This window comes from Candoia aspera, chromosome 4, assembly GCF_035149785.1.
Source record: "Candoia aspera isolate rCanAsp1 chromosome 4, rCanAsp1.hap2, whole genome shotgun sequence".
Taxonomy (NCBI): domain Eukaryota; kingdom Metazoa; phylum Chordata; class Lepidosauria; order Squamata; family Boidae; genus Candoia; species Candoia aspera.
This window is the reverse complement of record NC_086156.1, coordinates 24,213,749-24,226,110: the sequence shown is the minus strand read 5'-3', so window position 1 is coordinate 24,226,110 and position 12,362 is coordinate 24,213,749. Positions and strand designations below refer to the sequence as shown.

Below are 12,362 nucleotides of genomic sequence, written 5' to 3'. Positions count from 1 at the left end.
TAAACATCTGGGAACCTCTAGGCCAGTATTAGTTCACTGCAACAGGCTTTTGCCTATACTTGGAAGAGGAAAAAATGGTATCTCAAAGATATACAGTGTCTTATTATGTATTTTGAATAATTCACAGAACGTGTCAATAAGAGTACCTTGTATACAATTTGAAATACACTGTCCTTCATGTATGCCCTTGATGTACCAGATAATTCTGTTTTTAAATTATTATGTTTATGAAATACAGCATTTAAAAAAATATGTGTACATGGGCTCAGGAAAATGTTTATTTAAATAAAAACATTGATTAACTAAGCTATTATCATGAATTAGTCAACATTTATTTGTATGTATTTGGAGATAATTAGAAGTTCTTTTACAAAACTAATTTTATATACTGAATACAATGAAACTTGGATTAGTGGACTACAAATGTTGTAGATGAGGTTTCCATTGTATTTGTGTATTTTATGTCATTTGTGGATGACATACTTGTTGAGGTTTCCCTACTCACAGATTAAGCTACTTTTATACCTAATCATTTGGCCAGGTGAAGGGGTTGCATTTGATTGTCTCCTCTCACGTGCTTCATGCAAAATAGCCTGGGGGGAGGACCTGCCCGGACTTGTTCTTCACTTCTTCTTTTTCTCTCTGCTGGAAATGTAGCTCAGCAAGGCTTGCTCCAAAAAGGGAGCTAGGTCCTTTAAATGTTTTGCTTTTGTTTTTGTTTTCTGTAAATAAATTATTTTTATAGAAATGCTTGGTGTGTGACTTTTTTGACCTCTCCTGGGCTAAAGGCTTTCCCAGCATCTGCAACAATACTGTCCCTCCAGCAACTGAGAATAACGAACATTCCCTCTCTCCAGTTGATTCATTAAATTGAGGTTTTAGCATGCAAAATCTCTAATTCTGTCATTTTCACCCATATAGATGGCCCTCCTATGAAATATAGTAGTAATATTTTTGGCTCTGATCCAAACAAAGCAGAGAAACCAGGGTGATACGGGGTAGGTTTCTAAATAGAAAGTCAGAATTTCAGTCTCTGGTATCTCGCACTAAAAAGTTATGTAGCACTTGGGTGAAGGATCTCTACCTGAGTCCTGGAGAACCACTGCTAAATCATAGTGCACCTGACATGGTATTTTCCTGTATCTGATTACTTTCACTCAAAAGTCAGAATGTATCGACCAAGACTGTACTTGCAGTGCTGAGGCATGAGGGAATTCTAGTGCCAGAATGCTGAAATTCTACATGTTATATAATCTACTATTCTTTGAGTAAAACACTCAAGACTTCTTTGGCTGGATAAAATTACTTGAAAATGAATGGCCGAACTCAAGGATAAATCATTCCTGTTGGCAGCCATTGCTCTAGTTTGCTGGTGTAATGGTTGCCTAATCCCAAATACTCAGTCTCACAAGCCAGGGCTTAAAGATAACTGATTTATTAAAGGAATAGTATGCAAATACAGAGAAAGCTGAGAATGAGCCAAAGCGCGCCAAATACAAACTTAAAAGCCTTGCTTCCAACCCAGTCCCGCCCCGAGCGCTCGTTAGCAACCACCCCCTCCCAGGTGCTAGCAACCGTTACATGCGCCTGGGAAAGTAACCTTGAACAGAGTTGCAAACCCAAACATACATTCCAAAGTAGCAAAATAAAGAACACAGCAATAATGGAAAATACCAGGAAACATTCAAGCATGTAATACACGGATTAAAGGTTTGACATGTGAAACGTTACGATGTTAACAGAACATTGAAATGGTGAACATGACAGCTGGCTGGGTATTCTGGGAGTTGAAGTCCACACATCTTAAAGTTGGTGAGGTTGAGAAGCACTGCTCTAGTGGTATGACTAGTATGCATCCCATGGGCAAGACCAGTTGTAGCTGAAAGACTTGAGTTCCTTTCCTAGGATTTTTTTTATTCATCCCCACCCCTTCCAATCCGATATTAAAATGTTCTGCCGAAGTACCACTGCAGATGGGGAAACAAGCTTGGCTACACCATCAAATCAGAAGAATTAACACAAACTCCAAGCAACTTTTTCTCAGTAAATCACATTACTCTAGGACAACCCCTATAAGGTACAGAATTGTTGCTGATGCCCCTGTGGGTTTTTGACCAGAGAATCAAAAACCATGCTTTTTTATCTCTTATTTAATTTACTTACAAAATTTATATTCCATTTTGTAATCTTCTCAAACTACTGATTTCTTTCCTCCAGCTTTGCCCTTTCAAGGATTTCAATTCTTGGCTATTTTTTATTTCCCTTTCTGAATGATCTGTATGACATTTGTTTCTGTATCATATTGCAGTGTGACACTGTCTTTATAAAATGTTAAATGGATCATTGTGAATTTGACTTAAAAGCATATGTGACACTGTTTTCATTCGAATTTCTAGTATTTAAACTGAAGACAGTATGCTTTTAACTCCAGTGCACAATGATTTGACAACCCCCTGGATGAAAGGCATGATAGAAACCTAATAAATAGAAATAACGGAACACAAGTAGTAAACATCTGATGCAGACAGGGAAAATACTTGCATAAAAGCAAGCCTTGTCCTTTGTAGATGTAGGTGATCTATAAATAACTTTATAATTCATAAATATTACCAGTTGGATGAGAAACAGCCCCAATGCGCATTGTTCACTTGCCAAATGCAATAGTTAAGTTTATTTGGGATGCAGAAAATGGACTTAGTGTCTGTGTGTAAACTGCTGCTCCTCTTTCCAAAATAACATTTTTTAAAATGAATACCATACACACAGGTCTTACTCTCGCATATATACTGTGAAATATTTTGTAATAAAGTTAAATGTATAGATAAACCAGGATGAAAATCATAAAGCATTTCTTATCGAAGAATATAGAGAAAATTCATTGCTGTACTTATATACATCCTTTATTGATGTTATTTTAGTTAGAATCCAAATAGTGCAGAATGTTAGTGCTTTTTACATGAAACAAAAGATAGTACAATAAAAATAGCTCAAAACGGCTTCTAATAGCATATTTTGTTTATTAAATTTATATTTCTCTGGGTGGTGCACACAATTACAAAGTATAGTTTCTAAAATATGTGTCTTTCTGTAGGTGTTGCTGTTATTTAATTTTACCTATTTAATTGCAATTTTCTTATTACTAGTGTCAAATAATACTATTGCAATAGTAATTTGTTAAGGACTTTTTTTAAGCTCAGCTAAAACATTTGATTATACTTGATGGATTATCTCCAGGAATTAATCTATAGGACAGACTGTGAAATCAAAAAATATCTTGGGTGAAGGCTGTGGCAAGTCACTTCTGCTTTTTTTCCTCAAGAAAACTACATGGATATGCCTATAAAGTCACTAGGAATCAAACTCGACTCACAGTTTTTACATAAAAGTTATCTTTTCACATTTCTTTTCTAATCTTAGTTGGCTCATTTTATGTGATCATCAAAATATCTGATATTGTACATTCAGTTCCACATCTTAAGCATGTTTTGTTCTCTTCACACATAAAGCCACAAATTAAACTAATTTAATATAGGTTGAGAATTCTGGGAGTTGAAGCCCATACATCTTAAAGTTGCCAAAGATGAGAAACACTGATCTAGTCATATAAGGCCCTTTGATAAATATTTCACTGATGCGCTTTCTAAAGTAAAGAAGTCTCCATTATCTACTCAAGAGACCACAATATCATCTCAAAGCCAAGGAAACATGTTGTTAGTTACTTGAGAAAAACAGCTTGTGATAAACTCAGAAGTTGTGAAGCTGTACTCCTAGATCTAAGCAGAAACTCTTGCTTAGTGAGATTAGAAAAATAAGCCAATCAGGATTGCTCTAAAGTGGAACTTCCATTTGAAAATCTCTGGCAGTTGGAAATTCTATACGGTGAGATTTAAAAGAAGAAAATGCCCCGTTTGTTAAATATACTCCAGCTTTAGTATTAATGACAGAAGGTTCCCAAATGGAAAACATTCTAGTTACCACACTAGATGTATGATGGCTGTGGGGACCTTCAGATTCAATTTCACCAAGGTGCTTTGCAGTACATAGTGGGCAGCTGTGGGCAGTCTTTACAGTAAGCAGCTGCATGATCCTGGGAAAGGTATAGAAAGGTATGACATTTGTGTCCAAAGCACTGCACAGTCTGAATACCTAGGCATAAGCCTCAAAAAATTTGGGCTTCTTACATTACAAAATTCCAGGTAACAAGAAGACATGTTAAGTTTGTGCACTGTACAGCTGCAGTCCTGAATGAAATAAGGGGTAAATCTTATTTGAGTAAGCTCATGCAGTTTTACACTGTTTTACAGTTCAGACAGTAAGCTTGTGATGTTATTAGAATTCTCTAAGGTGTCAACTTCTTAAAAATACTATAAATTAATTTTATAAAGTATAGTATTAATTTAAAAATATATATGTTGTACTAAGCAGCTACAAACATTTGAAATTCAATCTGTTAAAACCACTAAATGAAATTTTAGCTTTATTACTATTTCACGAATTTTATCTGAATTCTGATTCTTATCTGTTACACATCTTGCCATTATATTTTGATTTTCTTCTGATTTCTTTTTTATTTTTGATAAAAGGCTGGAATAAGCAACAACAACTGACATTATTTTTTTGAAAGCATGTCTGATAAAAAAGAGGAACAGCCTCCCAGTGTAAATGCAGACAGAGTCAATGAAGTCTCTCTAAAAGGTGTTGAAAATGGCAGAATGCAATCTCTTGAAAAACTTGATACAATTGGAAGATCATCAAGTCAAGTGCTGGAAGAAAATCAGCATGAAACTGAATCCACCAGTGCTAATGGAACTAAAACAGTATCATCAGAAATAGTTGAGAAAGATTCAGAACCAGGGACATTACAGTCACAAGCACTGGAAATGTCAGAAATATCAAGCCGTTTGCACAAGGAAAGGGAAAGTGAATTCCAGGAGACTACACCTGAAAAAGAAGCAGAAAGCTCTGTGGAGGCATCTTTACAAGATGCAGAAAAAAATGGCTTACATTCTACAGAGAAACTAGAATCAATTATAAAAGTTTCACAAGATTGGACAGCTGATACAAAACATGTTGAACTTCTTGCATATCTGTATGCTGAAGGATTAGCTGAAATCCCACCAGAGTTTTTTGAAGTTCAAGCTAAAAAAAGCTTAATACAATCCATAGAGAATGCTACAGTAAGTCAAACGCTATCTGAAGAAATAGCATCTGAAATTATGCTTGATGAGTTTACGGTTCAGTTAAATGCAAGAGGACTGGTTGAAGTTCCTTCGGGGATTTTTGAAACAAAGAAGTTGAAGTTTTTGAATTTAAGCAATAACAACATAAAGACCATACCACAAGAGATAAAAGTGTTGACAAACCTGGAAATATTATTTATGGGAGGAAATCAATTAACTTCATTACCTCCTGATATTTCTCTACTTAAAAAACTTAGAACTTTGAACCTCAGTCATAACCAAATATCAAGGTTCCCCCCCAATTTTTCTGAACTGTCAAGACTCAGGTGTCTTTTGATCAGTCATAACAGCATTGAAAAAATCCAGTTTGTTTTAGAAAAACTTGAAAGACTAGAAATATTAGATCTCAGTGGAAATAATGTGACTCTCCCAGACACTATATCTAACATGAACAAATTGAATGCACTCTTTTTAAATTCCTGTAACATTTCAATATTCCCAAAGATGGTCTGTTACATTCCAAATCTAAAGAAGCTCAGTTTGTCGGAAAATCAGATCAAGAGTTTACCAAAAGAAGTTAAAGAACTCAAAAGTTTAAAAGAACTTTCATTAAGTAACAACAAGCTTACATTTTTGCCTGTGCAGCTTTTTCAGTTGGTATATATTGAAAAACTGAGGCTGGATAACAACCAACTAGAAAGTCTTTCGGATAAAGTGGAAAAATTTCAAAAGCTTTGTGACCTTAATCTTGCCAAAAACATATTAAAAATAATTCCTGATAGTCTTTGCAACTGTACAATGATAGAACGCCTCAACTTCAGTGACAACCAATTAAGAAAGATTCCTTCCACTCTATACAGATTAAAATATATAAGGGAATTGTACTTAAGCAGAAACCAACTGATCTTTTTAGATGAACAATTAGCATACATTAAGGAACTCTTAATTTTAGAAGTATCAGGAAATATGTTAATGTACATTCCTGTTGAAATAAAAAGCTGTATAGAAATCACTAAAATTGACTTAAGTTATAATAAATTGGCTGTGTTCCCAGTTGGATTGTGTGCACTAGTTGCTCTTAAACACTTAAATCTCAGTGGAAATTATATTTCAGAAATAACTATTGACATTTCGTTTATTAAAAACCTGCAGCATCTAAATCTCAGTAAGAACAAATTACCCTCATTTTCCATACACCTGTGCACTCTTTCCAGACTGAGTTATTTAGACCTAAGTAACAATGAAATAAGCACTGTTCCGACGAAAGTGCATCAAATGCAGTCTCTTCAGGTTCTTCTATTACACCATAACAAATTTATTTTGTTTCCCAGAGAATTGTGTGTTCTAAATCATCTAAAGGTTCTTGATCTTTCTGAAAACAAAATACAGTTCATTCCTGCAAATATTAAGGAACTGTCAAAGCTAAAAGACTTAAATCTGTCAGACAACCAGTTTGCATCATTTCCAAATGAAATATGCCAACTTTTATCATTGCAGAAGTTAACTCTGAGTCAGAAAAATGGACTAAGGGTAAGTTATTTAACATTATGACCCTTCATGCTGGCTGGGGAGTTCTGGGAGTTGGAAGTCCACACATCTTAAAGTTGTCAAGTTTGAAAAACACTGATATATGCTCTGGTTTGCTAAGCCCAACAGCACAATCAAGATTGGTGACTTTTTCTTGATGTTAAAATTGCACCTTGTGTTTCAGAGATCTTTCCCATTAAGCTCTTACCCCCTGGAATGGACTCCTCCTTAAGTTACATCTGGAGTCTGACCTCTAGAAGTCTGAAAAGACTTTTAAAATGCTTGTTTGGATCATTATCCTCCAGTTTTATTTTGTTGTCCAACACTGTTTTACCAATCAAAAAGAATATATGTAGCTCAGGGTTGAACTGTGGAGTCCTTGGTGCTCTCTGAGCCTTGCTGTTTTCTTGCAGACGTTTCGTTGCCAGACTAGGCAACATCTTCAGATTTTTCGCATTGAAGATGTTGCCTAGTCTGGCAATGAAACATCTGCAAGAAAACAACAAGGTTCAGAAAACAACCAAGGACTCCACAGCACTGTTTTAGCAAGAACTATTGGATATTTTCTTATGTAGCTAACAAAAAGTGATTGCATTGTAACAAAAATAATCCCTTTGCATAAAAATACTTTTTTTAATTGCTTTCATTTTCAGTTAAAATCACTGACAGAAGAGATATCACAGCTGACGTCTCTCAAAGAGCTGGATATTTCTCACAATGAATTTCAAGAAATACCAGAAAGCATAGGGCAAATACAAAGCTTGGTCACTTTGATAGCAAGCAATAATGGTTTAACAAAGCTTCCCTCAAGTTTTTCATCACTATGTAATTTACAGCATCTGAATTTGAGAGGTAAGCATTTGGATATTCATTATCATAAGAAATTATATTGAGGTGTGAAAACAGTGTAGCCCCATCTGTGACAATATGCAGAACTAAGTTGTGATATGCAGATCAGTTTATCCTTGCATTCAGCTACAATGAAAAGCCTATTCCCATGGATATTATTTGGCACAAAAATGCTTGGATGGCTCAAGGACTGTGGTTCTTAAACAAGGGGGTAATCTGGGCATATCCTGCGGGTAATGGAGCAATTTGTAATTGCATTTCCAAGATTCTGTAACCTCACCTGCTTCTCATTGCAATAACTCTGCTTGCTATGAACCTGTGATGAACTTGCTTTCCTGGTTGTGAGCTACAATAAGTGGCATAACATTGATTGGAAACCACAATTTTCCTTCCCAAGCTTACAGAATTCCAAGATACTTATTTTTGCTTGTTCTCTTGTATAACAATTTAGACTACATTTTCTCCAAAGGTCAAAAGATCAAATGTATGCATGATAATAATTCATAAAATAACTGGAAATCACTTTGTCTAGAAAAAAAATCCTACTAAATATCTGTACCCACTTTGAATAAAAGAAATGTAAAATTCCTAAAAAAGTTCTTTGGGCATTTTTTTTTGTTTGCTTAACTATATATGCCCTCCAAGAAGCAGTGTTTGGGAATATACCGCCCAGTATTTGCATGCCTATACTTGCTCAATAGCATGGCTGTTTATTTGCCACTTGTGTTTGATGCGGCTTCTGGAGAAAATCTTAATTTCTGCTATTTAATAATTTAGGGTAAGTTTTCTTCTAAGCAACAAGTCCTGAAGGCTCAAATGGCCCTCCTCAGCCCATAACTGTAAAAGATAGTATGCTGTGTTGTGTACATAATATAGCATAGGACAAGTTGCCAATTTTAGAGAGTGGAAACCAGAATCTGAAAAGGTTTGAACCACCGAGCATATATAAAACTAAATAGCAAAGGAACCAAAATATACCCTTATTTCACCTCTGAGATGGAACGGTGTGACAGATGCCTTGAGATAGCTGATTTCATGCAATTTATAAATGAGAAAAGTCTACACTCAACAGTGCATGCTTGTAACTTCTCCCACTGATAAGATTTCTAGCAGCAGTTATCAAAGGAAACAAAAGAGACAAACCGCCTCCTCTGTGCCCCAACCAAAATTGTGAGAAAAGGGGCCAGAATGTTGCCTCCTTAGATTGCCTGTAGATAAATAGAAGGTCCCATTCAAAAGTAGAGTACTTGCTGGAATTCTTGTATTGAAATGCTAACCTTACTTCTCCCCTTCCATACTTGTGTTGTGACATCACATACAAGTATGTATGTAAGAAGCAGGGTTTGAATCGCAATATCACAATACATTTGTCACCTGCCCCCCTTGTCTCCCTGTGGATGCCCATGGATAGGAGTGGCAAGAACATTGATGTATCAACCCTCAGTTTATCTTAAACTGTAAAATTAAGATCCCACAGCAGCAGAATCTTAACAAATTTGTATCAATGTCCCCCAATATTTGGAACAAACTCTGCATTTGTGTCCAAATAAACCATGGTTGTACCACACTAGCCATCTATCTGGCAGAGCTACATAAGTAAAGCACCAACAGTGAAGCCTTTTGGTCCTCTTGTGATCACCCTCAGTAGATCCAAGCAGCAAGGCTAAATGAAAAAGGGAACCTAGACAACAGTTTTATCACTCTCAGAACAAAAAGAACCACCTGGTTGGGTCTGTTATATAGTGGCTGTGTCCCTTCAGAAAAGTTGCTAATGGTACTAACCGGTAAGAGAAAGACACACTTGCTTACTCGCTGCCAGAAATATCCCAGTTAATGGAATACAGCCCTTTGTATTTATTTTGCTAGAAAACAAGCTTCTGTACTTGCCTAGTGATATGCACCTTCTTCTGGAACTAAAGGATATAGATTTTGATGAAAATACTCTCATCAGGCCTCCCCTGGAAGTCTGTAAAGGGAAACAACTGCTCCCCATCACACATTACTTAGAAAATGCTGATCAAAGAGATGGTAAGTTTAGATTAAATCTCCCAGTATCAAGATACTCCCTACTCAGGCCTCAGACAGCCTTCTTTGGGCTTCTGATCTACCATGGGATAAGGAGGCACCAGCCATAGTTGTTTCTTGATTGCTCTGATCACTTCACCTCCTGACTGGAATAAGCCATAAGAGTTAGAAGAAGTGTATTATCTTCTGGCATGCTCTTGGCTGGCCTTCGTAGATATTTGGAGATTCTTCAGTGATGTAATAGTTGTGGCCTCCTTGTGAATAAGCCATAGCAGCAAAGTATGAGTGTCGCAGACTCAGTGCTTGCTGAGCATAAAGATATAGATATGCTGCACCAACATATGTTGCCTTAATTTACACCCTGAGGAATCCTCTCTGGTATTCTTTTCATGGGTCAGCTGCTTGCACTTTGTGGGTGGGCCACTAACTAGGCTGCTTCTTCATCTTAGTTTGGACACCAGTGTGGCAGAGACCTTTGTAGACAGGTGGGGAGCCGACAGGCGAGTTACAGAAAGCAAACACTGGACTCTCCAAAGATGTAGAGAACCTGTGGAAACTTATTCCCTCCAGTCCTTTGAACATTCAGAGACAAGGGTTGAAAACAAAAACAGACTCTATGGAGTCTCAGCAGTCCAAATTAAGAAAGCAAAATGACATTCAAAACAATGTCTAACCAAGGAGAGAATTGATCTGGCAGCAACATTTTGAGGGTTTTGTTCTGCTGTTTTTGCACCAACAGTCTCAATAAGCCTTCCAGCCTTAGCCTGAGAATATAAGCAGCTCCTTTCTTGAATAATCTCTGGCTCCTTCTCTTACATAAAGCTTTCCAGCTTGAAGAACCAGTTCTCTTCTCTGCCTGGGCGATGAGCTGAGGCCAGGCCTGGCAGCATAGAAGAGTGGAGGAGTTTGTCTAGCCATATTAATAAATCCACATTTTAATACCGCAACTTTTCGAAATCTCATATCCTATACCATACTCATTTGTGTTCAGATGCATATCGAATTGAGATCTTGATCTACTCTTATTAGAGCAACATTCCCCAGAATTATGTTTACAGCCTAAATAATTTGTAATATCAAACTGCTGCCTTCTAATATTTGTAATGTGTTTATTTCAGAAAAGGTCCTGGAGAAAATATTGAAAACCATTAGTAGCAATATTCCTTTTGAACATTTTGATTATTTTTGCCGAAAAATGCAACTCGACAATGATACAATTGTATCTATTGAAAATAACAGGTTAGTTATAAGATATAATGAGATAACTTGTTTTGTCTGGGTTGATTATGGGTTTTTCTTTTGTGGAAGCCACCCAGGGTCACATGGTCTGAGTTGGGTGGCCATATAAATGCTTAAATAAATAAATACAATATATTTTCCCCATTTTCCCCTTCCTAATAGATATTACTTTTATTCAGCATTTTTGTTAATGTTTCATTGGTACAATTTTCTCACAGCTCAGTTAATCATGGGGACGTCAAGCATTTTCCTATTTATATTTTTAGGTCTCTTAAGTTAGAAGAAAAAGTTGCTGAGGCCTTGAACTCCTGGAAAACAGCAAATCAAAATTTGACTCCAATTGCTATGGTGGACCAGTTGATTAGAATATTGACCATGACTGGCCTCTATTATCTGACCAACAAAATCAGAGCTTTAAAGCTGTGTTCAAGACTGGTAAAGTTCTGAAAAACCCCCCTCTGTATTTCCAATTTATCAGCTTGGGCACATATTAAAACTGAATACATTTATCAGGATTCAGTAGTTGATTTACTGTGGTTAATCAATTGCACTCTACATGGGGCTGCCCTTGAAGACCACTTGGAAGCTACAACTGATCCAAGGTGTGGTGGCACAGTTATGGGTGTGCTTCAGCAACACAACCACATGAGCTGCACTGGTTTCAGGTGCAATTCAAGATGTTGGTTGTCATCTATAAAGTTCTAATCGCTTATCTGGATATTTTTGGGATTGTTTCCTGTTGCATCTGCCCATCCGGTAAGACCCATGGTTTAAGTCCAATCTACTGAGCAGAGTCATCTCATGGGAGCCAGGAGGCATGCTTCTATGTCACTGCACCTGCCCTTTGCAACACCATTCCCCTTGAGATCTGCACAGCCCTGGCCTTGCTTGCCTTCAAGAAAGTACTTAAAACCTGGCTGTGATGCTGGGTAGGGCATCTGGAGTATCCCAACTGCCTTAGGTTGAATATTGTGGAATTGTTTGGTTTTCTTTCTCCCAGTTTGGCCATTAGAAATCTGTTGTAACTGTTTATTCTTTCAGCCTTTGTTAGTCACCCAGAGTTTTAGACAAGTGGGGGGGGGCATAAAAGTTGAAATTATAAATAAATGTAAAATAAAATAACCATTATTTAAATTTAAAAATTGTATTTCAAAGAGATTTGCAAAATAATTGTGAAAATACTTAATTTTCAAATAGTAGAATTACATTCAATTCAGGTTCTATAACTGTTCTGACCTGAACATAACTTTTGGGGCCCAGTACAAACTTGCAGTTCTCTCCCCTACAAATACCACAATCCTATACACATGATTTGGTTTGCATTTATAGCCTGACATAACATTAAGATATATGCATATGAATTGAACTATTACTTGCACATACCTTTTAAGGCTACCAGATTTTTAAGCTGCAAACTCCAGATGACCACTAGATAGCAGTACATAATTTGTCCTCTATTTTGGATTTGGCAACCCAGCCTTAGGTAGCCCAAATACTTTGAGCTGGTAAGCCTCTCCCTACCCCTGGCATCAATTACTATAC

The 12,362-nt window shown here is 36.6% G+C and overlaps 1 protein-coding gene across 1 annotated transcript; it reads left to right on the top strand.

Annotated features, from left to right (window-relative positions):
- The first annotated feature begins 4,809 nt into the window (after positions 1-4,809).
- On the top strand, positions 4,810-11,271 carry LRRD1 (leucine rich repeats and death domain containing 1). The gene is made up of 4 exons (XM_063303611.1): positions 4,810-6,710; positions 7,361-7,559; positions 9,423-9,584; positions 10,700-11,271. The coding sequence occupies exons 1-4, from the start codon at positions 4,881-4,883 to the stop codon at positions 10,927-10,929; spliced, it is 2,421 nt and encodes an 806-aa protein (XP_063159681.1). The 5' UTR covers positions 4,810-4,880; the 3' UTR covers positions 10,930-11,271.
- Positions 11,272-12,362: the final 1,091 nt, after the last annotated feature.